Source organism: Gossypium arboreum, chromosome 1, assembly GCF_025698485.1.
Source record: "Gossypium arboreum isolate Shixiya-1 chromosome 1, ASM2569848v2, whole genome shotgun sequence".
NCBI classification, from domain to species: domain Eukaryota; kingdom Viridiplantae; phylum Streptophyta; class Magnoliopsida; order Malvales; family Malvaceae; genus Gossypium; species Gossypium arboreum.
This window is the reverse complement of record NC_069070.1, coordinates 108,572,817-108,590,749: the sequence shown is the minus strand read 5'-3', so window position 1 is coordinate 108,590,749 and position 17,933 is coordinate 108,572,817. Positions and strand designations below refer to the sequence as shown.

The window sequence follows — 17,933 nt, the reverse complement described above, 5'->3', positions numbered from 1 at the left end:
ACTCAATTAGATTTAGCCAATTTATACAATATAGTAAGGGCAAAGCCAGAAAATTTTTTTAGGGGGCGAAATTAAATTGTAACTTTAACAATAGTAAAAATACAATTTCACTATTTTAATAATCTATATATTTATAATTTTTAAAGGATTAAATCAAATTTTTATCATTTTTAGGGGCCAAAGTGTAATTTTATCTTTACTAATTTAAAATTTTAAAAATTTTAAAGGGCCTAAATGAAAAATTTTCCATTTTAAGGGGGTTGAGGCCCCTACCAGCCCCTTAGCTACGCCCACGCATACTAGTATGTCCTAGGTTTTTTATGTCACAACCAAGAAGTATTTTCATTTTTTGGTCATAAAACAAATGTTTAAATCATGCAAATCATCTAAATGCACCATATAGATGTTTCCTATTCTATGACCAACAAACACAATCTTATTAGAAACAATGTCAATAACTTTACACCCATTTGACTCAAATATGACATTGAGCCTTTTATCACATAATTGACTTATACTCAAAATATTATGCTTAAGACCATTGACATATAAAACATTCTTAATAAAGATTGAAAACTTTTTACCAATAAAGTCAATTCCTTCAATGAGTCTTTTGGAGTTGTCACCAAATGTAACTTTTCCTCCAGTTTTTGGATTTAGTTCAATGAAATGACTTGTCACCAGTCATATATCTTGAGCATCCACTATCAAGGTACTATGAATTTCCACTTGTATTGTTCACCTCGAAACAATGCTCCTTTCCCTACAAACATAGAATTAAATTTTGATTTTTGGTACCCAAATTCTTTTTGGGTATCCACTTAGAAAGGATATCCTTATCTTGACTAGTATTAAGTCCTTTAGGGACCCATACACTCCTAACAAGTTTTCCCTTATAAGTTTTTGAGGGACCTCTATGTCTATAGTAATTAAAGCTTGTTTTAACAAATTTTGTTTTTGAATTTTCTCATTTTTCAAATATTTTTGGAGAAACTTTGTTAGCATAAGTTTTTTCTTTCGTGAGCAACTTAAGATGCTTTTGATGATCTTTACGAACTTTTGAAAGTAACTTATGCAAGTCGAAATTATTTTTCTCAAAGTCATTAATAATTACTTGCATGTCGTTTACTTTCTTTTCAATTTTATGATTGGTTTTAGAGAGTAAGTCACTTATAACTTTCAATTTTGAAACATTTTTCTTATATTTTGAAACTATGACTTCAAACTCCAAACCTAACTCATGATAGAATTCTTGTAACTCATCAAAAGAATAATAAATTTAACTAAATAAGTTAGAAGTTACCTTAGAATCTTCAATGGCCATAAGGCAAAGGTTGACTATTTCTTGTTCTTCATCATTAGAAGAATCCTCATTACTCCAAGTAGCAATATTGGCCTTATGCTTTTGTTTGTTTTAGTTATTTTTCTTCCATTGCGTAAATAATCGAATTTGATATGTCTCGACTTTTTACATTTATAACAAATTACGAGATCTTTCTCCTTGTTAGATTCAAGCTTCAACCCTTCTTTTCTTTGAAGTTTTCTTCCCTTGTTAAACTTCATGAATCTCTTGAATCTTTTAGCAAAAATGGGAATTTCTTTATCCTTATCTATTTCATCACTTGATTCACTTTCGTCACTTGTAGTGGATTTAAGTGTAACATCAATATTTTTCTTTTCAACTTTCTCCTTTTCAACCCCTTCATTGTGCCTCGTCTCATATGTAAGAACAAAATGATAAGCTCCTCTAAAGTGAGTGTCTCCAAATCATTTGCTTCTTTGATGGTGGTCACTTTAGCTTCATAAGATTCTGGCAAGCTTATAAGCAATCTTCTCACCACTTATTCATTGGGATATGCCTTCCCATATAACTTGAGCCCATTAGTAATGATTGTGAATCTATCGGATATCACTTTGATATCCTCATTAAAACTCATCTTGAATGTTTCATAATTGGGTGAGAATTCCAAACTTAGACTTCTTTACTTGGTTTGTACCATCATGAGTGACCTCTAGCTTATCCTTCTATATTTTTCATTTCGCTCTCTTTTACTCTTTGGCACTAATCTATCGCATTTTTCTTCTTTTTTTTCATTTTTCTCCCCATTTCCTTCTAACCTTCTCCCTCTTTTTCATACTTTTATCCTCACCAACCCTTTGGCAAACCCTAACAACCCTCAACAAGGCCTTCAATTAAGAATCATATGAGGTGAAAACTTGAAAAGAGAAATAATCGGATTGGTTCGATGTGAGCAATCGTCCCTCAGGTAACTCTTCTCCCATTTTGATTTCCTTTTTTTCTAATTTTTTTTCTTAAATTAGTAGAAATAATAGGTTTCTTTTCAGTTTTGAAGATTGATACTGGTTTTATTTTCATGGTGTTTCTTCTTTCCACTTGCCAGTGTTAAATTAATGGTGCTGGCACAATATAAGACAGTGTTAAATTTCTGCCTCTCTGTTCACCCAGCTTGGTGGTTTTTTTCTCTGTTCACCCTGAAGCTTGTTTTACTAATTGGCAAGTTTACAATCAAAACTCTTTGATTGCATGCGTTAAGGGTTTTGGAACTGGCAATTTATTTTTCTCTTTATTATTCATTCAATGCATTGATGGAACTTCAAATAAGCTAATTATATGTGTTGTTTTGCCTTTATTATAGAAATGAGAAGTGGAATTGAGTATGCATTGAATGCCTAATAGAGTATTTATGCACAGTTAAAATTCTTGATTTTTAATCCTTTAAAATGATTGAAGAAATAGAGTTATGAAATGTTTGTAACTACTGGGGGGAGAAAGAAAATTTGTTTGGTAATTGTGTAATCCATAGACTGATTGTTAAAGTTGCATATGGCTACACCATTTGTATACTAATTGTGCAATCTCAAATTTCTTAACTTTTGGCTTGTGTTGTAGCCTTAAATTTGGGATTATCCTTTATTGAACTATCATTGCAACTTGTTATGCTACTAAGGTTACTTGCAGTTTCCCCTAAACAACATGGTCAGAATAAGCCTTGTATACTAATTTGTAGGGATACGCCTTGTAGCTTGGTGAAAGGTAAAATTACTTATGAAAGAGCTGCAGCATTGCTCTGTATGTAATTTAAAATTTAAGAATTGATTGAGTTTCAATATTAATAACAAATCCAACATCAATTAAATTGTCCATGTGGTTTATATTAAGATTTTCTGCTTGATGACCACTGAAAGTTCTATTTGCGAGGCTTTGAGTTTATGCTCTTGTGGAGCTTATGATTTGCTAATTGTAATTAATTTTCATTCAAAGGATTTTACAGTTTTCTATAGTTCTCACTCAAGCTATTGTTCTTTTTTTGTTGATTGGATATGTATTTGTCTCCATTGTACTTCGCATGCAGCATTAGGGGGGAAGCATTAGTCGGATTTGGTTTGGGTGATTTTTTTCGATTATGGGTTTGGTTTTTATCAGTTGGGACAATTTGAAAATTGTAATTTGCCCTTGCTAATGGTTGTTGATATACATAAAGGAGCTATATCGGACAATATGAAATACCAATGCTCCACGGCTTTGAAGGTGGATTGGTACATGCAATGCTTGTGAAAATCAATGTAATTTATAATGTTGAGAACATATTTTGACAGATACAATAGATCAGTTAAGTGCTTGTTTCTATTTTCTTTGTCTCATTTTTTTGTTGCTCACTATATTGTTCTCTCTTCCATCATCTTTCACAATCACTTCCCTTCTTCACCTTCTTCTCCATGACCTGCTCCTAGTTCCCTTTGTGTCCTTGTCTTGATTCACCACCCGACATGTAGTTTTAGCACCAGTGCCCTTTCATTTCTTTTCTTTTTCATTTTTTTAACATGTATTGCATCTGTTAAGTATATTTCTATCCTCCATCAAACGTGACAACCGATGTTTGTGTTTTATATCTCATGTTAACTGTGTAAATATGACACTATAAAATTAGTAAACATGTGTTTATTAAATCTATAGTGTTTCATGTCATGTCTACCTCCATAAATGCTTTTCCTTTTTAAATCTGACACGTCACCTAGTGGTGTTGAATTTTTTTTTTTTTGTCATTGTTGCCATAAGAAAAAGGGAAATTTATGCTAACAATGATGCTAACAACCCAAGCTACTCCTATTGTCTTATCAGACTGTTGTATGGTCAAAAATAGAGTGATGGAGAAGCTTCCACAGCCCTCCGTTACTATTTTCTTTACATCATTGTTTTGGCTATAAATGGTTAATAAATTTGGGTTTTTTTTCTTGCTAATATGTATGGGGCTGCCTAACATTTTCCTCAAATGTCATATTGAACACGATTGGTTTTTTTAAAAAAGTTCTGCTTTGTCCCTGATCACTTTTACGTGAGCAGCTTACTAAATGCAAATTTACAATCAATTTTGTTTTCCACTTTTCTTTTCAGGGGGATGAACTGACCAAAAGGGATTTTAGTGATTCCAAGGTGAGTCCTATTTTATAGAATTGAAAGAACAAATCTACATTAGATGTTTGTGGATTTTCCCTCCCCATTAGTTATAACAGAGGAGCCCTGATTATCATACTCTTTTGATCATGGTTTGCCAATGGCAAAAGAATGTTTGTGGATTTTAGTTCATGTTTTGCTGAAGGTTGAATCTAATTTTAACATGTAAGACAAGCAGCTTACTTACATATTTTGAAAGTGATCATAAATTATTTAAATTTACGGTTGCTATTCTACTTAATGGAGCGCTGGTATTTCATCTTTGAATGACATCTAATTGTTCTTCAATTCACAATTCTCCATTATAAAGTATGTGACTTTTGGTTAGATGGTGCGGAATTTTAGAGTACCTCTTCAACAATTACTGGAGTCAGGGGATATTGATCTTTACTTTGCCAATTATTTTACTGTCAGCTGCAGTCTTTGTTGGAAGAGTTTTTCTAAAGTGCCATACTGTATTGAGATATTTCTGATTTATCCATTTTTTTTTTAAATCATGGTTGTGTTGATGATATTTTGGTAACTTTTTGTGTTTGTAATATTTGGATAGTATAATGACATGATAGAATGTCATTACAACGTTGTAACTTTTTGAGGTTGTAAAATTTTATAAAATATGGATTATGACATATAAACTAATGAAATCATGTAACTTTTTGTTAATATATGAATATTATGTTTGGATGCGAAATATAATTCTCAAGTTATTTATTACTTCTAATATTTTGTTTTTATTGTAGAATAATTAAATTATTTGCTTCACTAATGATATTTTAACACATTAAATATATATTGCGTTTAAATATAATAAAGTAGATTATATATTATTTTTATAGTATTATATATTATGATTTTTTAATTCATATAATAATAATTATATTAAGAATTTTATTAAATTATATATTATTTTATGAAATTATATTTAATAATAATTATGTTAAAATATGGTTAAATTATTTATTATATTTATTAAATTATTTTAATAATAATCTTATTAAAATTTAATAAGAATAACAATAATCATATACCTAAAAAAAATTCCGCTAAGGGTATTCTGGTTATTTTAGTTTTTTTTCCTTATGCTATTACAACATCATTCCATTCAACCAAACACAAGAATACTATTACAGTTCTATTCCATTCCATTCAACCAAACAGTTGAATTACTTATTACAGCTCTATTCCATTACAGCTCTATTCAATTACAACCTTATTCTATTACTGTGAACCAAACGTACCCTAACTAGCTTCACTCAAGTCTTTCATGCTAAGTTGTTGAGCTAACCGTAATTTAACCGATGATAATTCTCCTACATCGTTTTCGATAAGTAGAATATCATTGACATACAAAACGAGGAAGACCACTTTTTTGTCCTTTATACGCTTATAAACACGAAGTTCATCAGTGTTTTGTTCAAATCCAAAAGTCATGATCGTTTGATCAAATCTTTTATTCCATAAGCGAAACACTTGCTTAAGTTCATAAATGGATCTTAGCAATTTGCCAACTTTCTGCTCCTTTCCTTTGACAACATAGCAAGTTGGTTGAGCCATGTAAATGGTCTCATCAAGATAATCATTCAAGAATGTTGTCTTGACATCCATTTATCAAATCTTGTAATCAAGAACAGCGTCAAATGATAAGAGTATGCAGATAGACTTGAGCATGGCTACCGGAGAAAAGGTCTCATCGTTATCGTTGTCTTCTTTCTGTGTTTAGCTTTTTCCCTACAATTCTAGTTTTGTGTGTTTTCACTTTCTCTTCCACATTTCTCTTCTTCTTGTAGGTCGACCTACACCCTATGGGTTTAATCCCAATCGGTAAGTCTACAAGTTTCTACACCATATTGGATTTCATAGAATCCATCTTAGCATCCATGGCCTATTTTCAGAACTTGGAATAAACGTCCTACATAGCCTCCTCGTAAGTGAGTGGATCATCATCCGTATGATTGGCTTCCGTATTATAAATACCACCATCATAAATAAAGAAGTCTCGTTTCTTAGAAACTCTCCCACTACGATGGATTCCCCTATGATGTTGATTGTTTGCAGGTCTTTCTACAACTTTCTCAAGAATTGAACTTGGTGATTGTTCTACCACTCCCGAAAGTTCCTCGAGTACCACTTTATTTCGAAGCTTAAAGTTTTCTATGTAGCTTTCCTAGAGGAAAGCAGCATGAGTAGAAACTTTAATCTTATTATCTTTTAGATTGTAGAATAATCTTCCTTTTGTTCCTTTTGGATATCCTACAAACATGCACAATTTTGTCCATGCATCTAACTTCTTTGCATCCTTATCCAGAACGTGTGCTGGATAACCCCATATTCTAAAGTGATTTAAAGGGTTTCTTTCCATGCCATAGTTCATAAGGTGTCTTACAAAAAGACTTGGTAGGTATATCATTCAGAATATAGCAAGTCGTTTGTATCGCATATCCCCAGAAAGAAGTTGTAAATAGCTTAACATTGAACTAACCATGTCAAGTAAGGTTCTATTCCTTCTCTCAACTACTTCATTCTAATGTGGAGTGTCCGGTACAGTCAACTGGGATAAAATCTTATTCTTTATGAGGTATCCTAAGAACTCATCAGACAAATATTCCCCACATCGGTCAGACTGAAGATTTTTTATGGATAAACCTAATTAATTTTCCACTTCCGCACGAAACTCTCGAAATTTATAAAAGGTTTCTCTTTTTTGGGGCATTAGATATACATATTCATATCGAGAATAGTCGTCAATAAAAGTCAAGTAATAATCGTAACTTTCTCAAGCACTGTTGCTCATGGGACCATATACATTAGTGTGCACAAGTTCTAAAGTTTGGTTGGCCCTTATACCTTTTACAGTAAAAGACCTCTTAGTCATTTTACCTTCCAAGCAATATTCATATTGTGGAAGAATAACTTCCTTAAGCATACTTAAGGGACCATCTTTCACGAGTCTAGTGATTCCTTCTTGGTTAATATAACCAAGTCTTAAGTGTCATAGGTATCCCTCATTAAAGTGAGAAGTTTTAAGATTTTTATTCACTATTTCAGTTTGAAGCATCGAGTAGTTATTTGGTTTGGTAAAGTAAAAATTATTTTCCACCTATCCATTACAGATTAAAAAACAATTTCTATGAATAACAATCTCTTTATTGAATTTCACGGTATAATTGTCATAAAATAAACATGCTACAAAAATTAAATTCCTTTTAAAATAAGGTATATAAAACACGTTTTTTAAAACAATCTTCCTAAAATTATCAAAGTGTAAAATAACTTCTCTCATTGCTCTAGCTGAAACATAGCTCCTAACTTCAATCTGCAACGAAAGGCTACTATCATGTAGACTTCTCGTTTCGTTGAACTCCTGTAAAGAAACACACACATGGTTAGTGGCTTCAGAATCAATAACCCAGATGTCAATTGATTCTTCCACTGAGCAAGCTTCAACCACAAAGAGTTCTATGCCTTTTCCCTTTTTGGTTAGGTAATTGAAATACTCCTTACAATTTGATTTGAAACACCCTTTCCTGTTGCAGAAGAAACATTTGATCTTTTTAGAATCTTTTGACTCTTAGCCTTCTTCCTATCCACACAAAGTGGAACCGAAGACTTAGTCGGTTTCTTCTTTCCCTCGGTTTTTTGTTTCCCCTTAAAGGATAAGGGGCCCACAGCAAAGTTTGCCTCAGGTTTCTCCTGAACCAACTTACCACCATTCAACATTAACTCATAAGATTGTAATTCCTTCATGAACTGAGTCAAGGTAAGAGCCTTGTTCCCCGAGTTGTAAACAGCCCTAAAACCATCAAACTCATTGGCTAAGGATTTGAATACTATTTCAATTGGTGTGTTCACGTCTAATTCAACCTCATTGTCCTTAGCTTCCATTAAGAATTCGATAAGTTTAAGCATATGTTTTTTGATCAAAGTGCCAGTTTTCTGTTGAGAATTTATCAAATTTGTAATAGCGAATTGTCAAGCCAATATGACTTGGCCTCCGAGAAAATCCTCTAAATTTGTCATTATCTCTTTAAAAGTATGAAAATTCTCATGTTGTTTTGTCCATTGACCACGTCATGTGTTTGTTACCCTCATATAATATCCTTGATTCCTTTGAGTTAAATTCGTTCACTCGGTATAATTTTATTTTCTCTCATTGTCACCATTGTGTCTTCTTAATGATTAATATGATCACTGTTAACAAATAACTATGATACATTGCTCATTCAAGAACAAGTAACCCGTGGCCATGTTCCATATTTATCAATCCACACAATGCCAATGAGAGGATATCATTAACTTTTTAATTGAGTTATGAATTCCACTGTTGCTAGTAAAACCGTGCCATACACAAGTTATGTACCCAACATACTGACTATGGGCTTGATCATCTTTAGAGCATAACTTATATCAAAGCATATGAGTTACATACGCATGGTCAGTGACTAACTTAGGATTTAGGTAAACCACACCATGAACATCCCAAGTGAATTAATTCAAAAATGGATTCAAAATTAACTCATCTTGGGTCCAGTCCAATGTATCATTCTACCAATGAATACATCTATGTCTCTACTCATGGAGTCAACTCTTCCGGTAGCCAAGACTAACCATCTCCCCAATTTGAATTATAGACAACATAATAATCCTTCTCAGTATTTGAATCACATGCTCACTTTGATTCTTTTATGGGATTACGGGCTCATTTAGATTATCTACTGAAGTAAGTTGTCTTTCTCGCAAAGTAAACGTTCTTTACAATGCCACTTATCTTCAGTTTGAACTTTAGACAATCAATGAGTTAATATTTGCTTGCCACAATTTCACTATGCATGCAAAATATAAAAGACATAATAGTGAAATATGAAATTAACTTTATTTATTTATTCATCATTCAAATAAATAGAAAATAGTAACATGTTTACTGCAATATGGGCATATTTCCCAACAACAACATCAAGAACTAACGTCGTTAAAAAGGTCAACTAAAGAAAGGTTTATAATGGCTTCAGTGACATATTTAGACTTTGAGCTACATCAGATAGATATCTAGACTACGTTTCTCAATGGCGACATTGATGAAACGATTTAGATGGTACAACTAGAAAGCTTTGTGTTCGATAATGCAAAGCCAGTGGTTTGCAAGTTAAAGGGGTCCATTTATGAGCTCAAGAAAGCCTTTCATCAGTGATATTACAATATTCACCAAGTGATTATCTCATTTAGTTTTTAGATGGCTTTGGTTAATGATTGTATACATCATAAGTTTAGTAGGAGTAAGAATGGTCTCAATCAATGCCTTAAGAATGATTTTGATATTATTAAATGGTCTCAATCAATGCCTTAAGAATGATTTTGATATTATGAAAATCATAAGATTCTCTACATTTCAATAGTGGGAAGTCTAATGTATGTTTAGGTTTGTACGTATTTGGATATTACGTATATTGTTGGGTTATTGTGCAAATATTTTAACAGTTCAAGTATTGATCATTGGAAAGCAACCAAATGATTCATTCATTATCTTCATAAAACAAAACATTACATGCTCACATATCGGAGGTCTGATAAATTAAGAATCATTATGTACTTGATTTTGATGGAATATGGATGCAAAATTGTCATTAATGTGCAAATTATAACAATAAATAACATTTTTTTATTCCAATAACAACAATAACACATCAAAGTCAAAGCACATAGACTTTAAATTCCTCATTGTTAAAGAAAAAGTTCAGAGTGATTAGATGTCCATAAAACATATTGGGACGAATTTCATAATTACAGATCTACTTACTAAAAGACTACCACCCTATGTTTACTGCTCATATTAGTGTAATGTCATTTGAGGATATTCGATTTTAGTGAGAGTTTGTAATTTTAAATGTTTTTCTGTTATAGACACATTTTTAGTTATTTCAGTTTACGGATACTAAGGTTGTTTTCTACAAAAATAAGAAATATCTAATTTATTCACAAAAATAAGGAATATCTAATTTATTCACACTCTAATTTTGGTAAGTTTGATCTCACTAAGGTTTAAGGAGGACTAGTTGGAAATATGCATGTTTAGGATCACATTACATGTAATTTCCATGCTACACATCCATACTTGATTTATGCTATTCGATTGTGTTAATATATGTGATCAATGATGGATTTAGTTATGATATATGTAATGAAAGTTGTCTTGGTTCTATGTTAACATAATTAATTGACGAGATTGTTCAAATATCTTTTGGATATAATAGGTTTTAAGCTCATAAGGTTATATAATGACATGTAATTGTAAAGTAATTAGTATATATATGTGGTCCAAGAGGAGATTATTAGAAAAATATAGGCATCACATATATAATAAGAATAATTACATGTTATTATTTACTATCATAAAGGTTAATCCAAATTAAAAGGATCCAATTTGGTTAAGGCTTATTAGACTTCAGTTATTAAATAAAGTATGAGCCAAATATATGTAAATACTCTAATATATAATTTCTAACGATGATGGGTTGATTAGAAACTAAGATTAATATGCAAAAGTTATATATTAGTGTTATGGTCCCCAAATTACACATACATAACTTTTCTAACATTCCGTCTTTAGAAAAGAGAGAGACATTCTTTAAATTACTTAATCTGAAATATCAAAACTATAAGATTTGAATATTTCAATAAATCAATGAATTCATGTACGCTTCTACATCTAATTTTGATTTTGATAATCTAACATAACATATCTTGATTTATTAAATTCTATATTAAAAATTTACGTTGCTAATATTATCTTCAAAACTAGATTGCATGTACCTATCTAAATCTTTAAAACAAATCGAAAAAAAGAGAGTCACCTTCTTTAGAAAAGAGAGTTATCTTCTTTAAATTACTTAATCTGAAATATCAAAATTATAAGATTTTAAGAAATCAATAAATTTATATACACTTTTACATCTAATTTTGTTTTTGGTAATCTAACATAATTTATTTGATTTATTAAATTTTGTATTAAAATTTTAGGTTGCTAATATTATCTTCAAAAGTAGATTGCATGTACCTGTATAATTCTTTGAAAACAAATGGAAGAAAATGATTTCGGATTTTTGGAGTGTAAAATCTTAATTTATACATGTTAGAAAAGGAATGTTGAAGACTATTTGTACAGTCAAATCTAAATTCAACTTTGTGGGTGTAGATGCTGAACAATCATTACGTATCAAAAAACGAAGAAAGTATGACATCAAAGCGGCGAATTCGTGAGAATTCTCAAAGGATAGATCCTTTCATTAATGCCTAATGGTCAAAGGTGATCTAGACTGCAGAGCGTCAGAGGAAATCTAAACTCATTCAAAGGAATCGTTAATAATAATAAATGTCGGAACAAACGCTTAAGAATTTCATAACAGTCGTTTCACAGGTAAAGATTATCATAGAAATTTTTTAAGAAGGGTGTGATTGTATTTCAGAAGGTGTTATTTATTCATTTCCATAAATTTCCAAGGTAGATCATATCTTTTTGCCTACTATATTAATACATGATATTGATGTATTTACTATTGTTTTAAAATATTTATGAAAAATATTTATATATCAAATATAAAATATTCATTACTTAATCTTTAATAAATCCTAAATAAACAATATGAAAATCTATCTAATACATTAACTTACAATATCATCTTGTAGATTATTTTTGTTAATTAGTTTCACTAATTAAAAATAATAAGTGAGATATTAATTTTTTCCTTTATGATTAGCACATATTACAATTTCAATTTATTACGGGTTAATATAACCGAATCGATTAATATCGAATCACTATTATGTTATTCTTTATGTAGTATAAAATGTGGATAGGATTTCTACATGGACTAAGACTACACCAAAAACAAATAAAATAATTATATTGATATGTACTCAAATTCTAAATCTAAACTCTAATGACTAACGATATAAAATACTCTATGTTAAAAAAATACACACACAATATAAAATAAGAAAAAATAGTCTTAATAAAACATTGACATAATAATTTTTTCCTTTATTATAAAAAAATTATTTTAGTTCTCTACTTATTTTTTTATCTCTTTTAACCTTTAAATTTATTTTTTTTGTCATATCACTTCAAAATAGATGAAAAACTAACTTTTGTTAACTTTATTAATATTGCATACATGTAGAATGCCACATAGATAAAAAGTCAACATTTAATTAATTTTTAAAATTTTAAAAATATTTTTTATATTTTTATATTTTAAATTTTAAAAGAATTTTTCTAATTTTTAAATTTTTAAATTTTAAAAATTAATTAAACGCCTATATGTGATCCGCATGTATATCAACAAAATTAAAAATCCCAACTAAAGTGGAGAGAAAAAAGTCTAAAATATTTAAAATTTATATAAAATAACACATTAAATGTGTGAATCCATAATTTGGGAATATAAAGTTTTCTTTTTCAAGTCCTTGCGTTGGGTTTGAAAAGGTCAGAAAGGTCAGTTAGTAAAGGACAGTAATAGAAACTAAGATCCTCCTTCACTTGGCAGAGACTAGACACTCACGCTTTGCATAACGAGAGTTCAAGATTCTCTCTATTTCTATCTCTCACGAACATGCTTGCAAAAACCGCAAACCAATTATTAGAAAAAGGCAACTCCAGTGCTGAAACACATACAACACCATCAATTCATTACATGCATGCTCAAAAGACTGAAACCTGATCTAATGAAAATAAACATGTCTTTTATTGCAAAACAACTACAAGCCTTTTTAAGAGATTTTCTGTGCTTGTTGACAGCAAAACAAGAAAAATTAGCGCATAGATAGAGCTAGAATAAAACAGCAAAATATTACAATGGAAAAGGTGGAAAGGGGTGAATAAGGAGTAGGTGAATGGTCATCAACAGGCTGGTAGTATTCATTAGGATTTGGATGGTAGGGGTACTGGCAACACTGTACTGGAACTGGTGGTGGCGGACAGTTAGCTTGAGCTGGACGTGATGGCGGAGTTGGAGCTCTATATGAAGGATAGGTGGAAATAGACGAGGGTGGTGGTGGTGGCGGAGAAGCTCCATATGAAGGATAGCCAGAAAAAGATTGGGGTGATGGAGGAGCTCCATACGAAGGATAGCCAGAAAGAGATGGTGATGGCAAGAGTGCACTAGAATCCTCCCCTAAAACCATGTAATCAAGGTTGAAGGCTGATATCCAAATCGCCACAAGGATGACAAATGCTGGAATCCTTGACTAAAGAAAGTTTCGCTTCAGAAAAAAAGAAGAAACCGATTGTTTAGTCAAGGGGAAAGAATCTGACAACGAGTGAGTTTTATGGAATTGCAAAACGTAAAGACACTTTATAAACCGTGGCTTTTACTGCAGGTTTTGCTGTTGTCTTTCATCCTTTTTTTTTTTCCTTCATTCCGGGTCTTTTGCCGCTTCGCACACCACCTGTCATTTTTATGAAGAGGTGCTCTATAAGCTTAACTTATTTAGATGGATCCGAAGTTTGTATCTCTAGAGACACATTTGAAGATGACAATTTTAAAAGACTTGTGAATACTCAAAAAAGATAATTTTGATTTGTGTTCTCACAATCACTACAGGAAAATAGGGCGTGGCGTTTTTAGCGGCGTTTTATCAAAAAAATGCTACAAAAATTGCTAAAAACAAAGCATTAGCGGCGCTTTTGGTAGAACGCCGCTAAAAGCCAGAGCATTAGCGGCACTTTTGGCAGAACGCCACTAAAAACCAGAGCATTAGCGGCGCTTTTGGCAAAACGCCGCTAAAAACTAGAGCATTAGTGGTGCTTTTGGCAAAACGCCGCTAAAAAACAGAGCATTAGCGGCGCTTTTGGGAAAACGCCGCTAAAAGTCATATAATCCCTAAAATCCTGAACCCAAAAAATAATAAACACTAATCTATAACTCTTAAAACACTAAACCCTTAAATCCTAAAAACCCCTAAACACTAAACTATAACCCCTAAAACCCTAAACTCCAAAAAACATCATATAGATGTTGATGTGTATATACATAGATATTAATGTAAAAGCTTATGTTCATAATATAATGTTTAAGGTTTAAGGTTTAATGTCCATGGTTTAAGGGTTTAGGGTTTATGATATAATGTTTATTGTTTTTGGTTTAGAGTTTTGGTTTTTATTTTACTGATTAGGATCGTAATCTTGTTCATGGTTTTAGGGGTTAGGCTATTAAGGTTTAAGAGTTAGGATTTTTGATAAGATAACAAAAAATCAAATTATTTTTGGGTTTAGGTAAGTAATAAGATTCTTTTTTACTTACTTTTATCCCTTGTAATATACATATATTTAGGGTTTAGGATATAGGTTTATAGTTTGGGGTTTAGGTTTAGGGTTTACTATTGGAAAATTGAAGCAACATTTGGATTTTATTGAGAAAAATTTTAAAAGTAAAAATATAGAAAACACATGTCAAAAATGAAAAAATAAAATACTATTAATTAAAATAATTTTAAAGTTATTTTTAGGTATATGACTGATTTTTAATTTATATATTAATTAATTTCTTATATAATTATAAAAGATAATATTTGTTTTAATATATTAAAATTATCAATATAGTTTAAATTATTTAAGAGATAGTGATAAAATTTATATATATTAAAAAAATAATAGATTTTAACAGAGCAAAACGACACCATTTTGTGTAAAAAAAATAATTTTTTGCGGCGTTTTTATAAAAAACGCCACAAAAGATAAGCAATATAAAAACGCCGAAAAAAATCTTACCCAAAACGGTGCCGTTTTATTACCCAGAATGCCAAACTTTTTCCCTAAATCGGTTCGCCCTTCCCCCGAAATCCCAAAATCTCTTTTTTTTCCCTCCTTTCTTTTTCCCAAAATCGGTTCTCTCCCCCCTCCCCAAAGAAATCCTAAAATTTCACCTGAAATTAGTAGAAGCAATGGCTGAAGAAGCAGCAGTAGCATCGACGCCGCCTCAATCATCTGCGCCGCCGTTGGGATCTATCGTTATACCGTCACAAAATGGGATCTACCGTTGGGATCTTAGTTTCTTTAGCCATCTGTTTGATCTCTAGGTTTTTTCATTATCAACCTGCTTCTTTTTCGATAAATTGTTCATTTGTTTTCTCCATTTGTTACTAAACGTTGCACTACTTATTTTCTATCAAAATGGAGGCCAAATGATGAACATTCGAATCGAATAATACTCGAAAAATTTCAAAATCGAGTATTATGATTTCGTTTATTTGAATAGGAAGATCTGATGCCTCTTTATTTCTTTATTTATTTTGATTTTAATCTTTTTCTTGCAATTTGTGAAAGAAGCCAATGATGAAACTATTTGAGATTTTACAAATGCGTTCTATCTCATCTTGTATGAATTTGTAGAAACTCATGAACTAGGACGGTCTCGAGGCTTTCTTTAAACACAAAATAATATCCATATTATCTTATTTAAGAGTTTTACTTCAGTTCATCTGCTTATGATGAGAAATCTTTGAATCGCTTATCCTGTCTGAGTTTTTTAGATGAGATCTTGATATCGACACGCATAAGCGAGTTTTAGTTTTTGTTCTGTTTTTTTAAATGTGGTGTTTAGACAGATGAATTTCAGAGTATTAATCTCGATTTACAGAGGTTTTGACAGACATTGAAACTTAATTAAATTTTAGTCAAGTGGATATTTGCCCAGTGATGGAAAACTCATTGAATGGAGCAGGACTGATTTTCGTGTTAGAGCATTTACTATCTTCATCTGTTCAATCTTTCTTTCTTTCTCCTTCTGTTTCTGTTACTCTATCTTCTCTGGTTTCTATCTATAATTCTCTATTTCTCTATATCCTTCTTTTCTCTTATTCTTGCATCTCTTTTTTCTCACAGCTGATGATTGGTAAATTCTTTTAATGGAAACCAATTCGTTAATACTGCGAATGACCTGATATAGCTATGAGATCTGAGGGCTTTGTTCAACATTTTGAATGTCGAGGTTTGCCATCCAGAATTTGATTTATAATAATCTTGTTTTACATTATAGGGATAAACATTAAATTGATAGAATGTTTTAAAGGATATCCATTATCGAGAATTTTAAAAATTAAAATGAAAATTTTTATAATTTATAGTCAATGGTTGGTATGATGTGACTCTGAAATTGCAGCAAATGTGGCCTCATTTTTCTAATCATTGATGAGTTGTATTTTGATAACATTTGACTTGAAAGAGGCTTTGTTCAATTTTGATCTGATGGTTGGCCTCAATACATTGTTGTTTATTTTTGAGATGTTTCGTTATCTACTTATCATTTGTTTTTGGCTGTTTAGTTAAGATGACCCATTAAATCATGTGGATGGCCTCTTCATGGGGATCTGCTCTGGAAACGGGACACATTGTTCACGCAACTACGAGGAATTTGGGTTAGTTTTTCTTCTCTCTTTGCTGTCTTTGGTTCATCTGATGACTTTGTTTTGCTTTTATTCGGTATAAACAATGATTATAGTTGGTTTTAGTGGCATTTTTGTTTATTCCTTTTGGGTTAGGATAAAATCAAAGTGGTGAGTAGCACAGACATTCCCTTTTTTAAATGTATTCATTTTCCTTAAGCTGCCAAAATAACAAACTAAGGACTTCCAATTTGTGAAGAGAGCAAGGAAAAAGATAAGGTTGAGGGCCTCTTTAAAATTTATATATTTTTTAAATAAGTCTTATTTAAGTGTGAAGAGAGCAAGTTGTACTTGTATGTAAGTTACGAAGCAGAAAAGGATCTAAATAATTAGTGGATGATAGAAATTTCATATGATCAAGAATAGTCGCCATGGATCCCCGGATGTAAGCCGTGTCAAGAGTCATTACCACATGAACCGCTTAATCTGAGCACAAGATGGAGGCTTCACCGTCTGATTCATCTTCATCAACCAGCACAGCACAATCTGGAGAGTTGTAGAATTGTAGGGCTTCTTTGAATTGTTGGGTTATTGGTGTAGCGACGGTGACACTATTAGAGGCCAAGGCAATGACAGTGAAGAGTAACACAAGGAGCAAATCAAAGCGTGGTGGTTTACTCATTAGTGAAAAAGGGATGATACGGTAAAGGACTTCAGGAGAGGATTTGAAAACAGGGAAGGGTGAGCTGAAAATTGGTGGCTAAGGCTGAAGAATGAGGTTACGGAAGGGGACCTTTTAGGTGGCTGGTTAGTCTTAGAATTTTCTTTGAGGGGAAGTTGTTGTGTTCACATTGATTCTAGATTGTTTTGCTTTGCTTTGCATAATGTGTTGAATTTTATTCTCTATATATATGTATTCAAAAGGGTCCACACTATGGTCCTACATCCTTTTCCATCAACTCTCAAATGTTATTTCCTCATTTCACTCAATAAAAAAAGCTTTGTATTTTGGTAAAGAATTAGAGTTTCTCTCCAATGGTAACAAATTAATTGAGGTTTTGATCATAGTGTATATATAATTGTATGT

The 17,933-nt window shown here is 31.5% G+C and overlaps 1 protein-coding gene and 2 non-coding genes across 3 annotated transcripts; 2 read left to right on the top strand and 1 right to left on the bottom strand.

Annotated features, from left to right (window-relative positions):
- Window positions 1–13,276: 13,276 nt before the first annotated feature.
- Window positions 13,277–17,528, bottom strand: LOC108481230 (extensin). The gene is made up of 2 exons (XM_017784391.1): window positions 17,341–17,528; window positions 13,277–13,706 (listed from the first exon to the last, which is right to left on the bottom strand). The coding sequence occupies exons 1-2, from the start codon at window positions 17,526–17,528 to the stop codon at window positions 13,277–13,279; spliced, it is 618 nt and encodes a 205-aa protein (XP_017639880.1).
- LOC128281754 (small nucleolar RNA snoR64a) lies at window positions 15,653–15,733 on the top strand. The gene has a single exon (XR_008272019.1). It is a non-coding gene; the product is annotated as a small nucleolar RNA snoR64a (small nucleolar RNA).
- Window positions 15,791–15,883, top strand: LOC128281762 (small nucleolar RNA snoR20a). The gene has a single exon (XR_008272028.1). It is a non-coding gene; the product is annotated as a small nucleolar RNA snoR20a (small nucleolar RNA).
- Window positions 17,529–17,933: the final 405 nt, after the last annotated feature.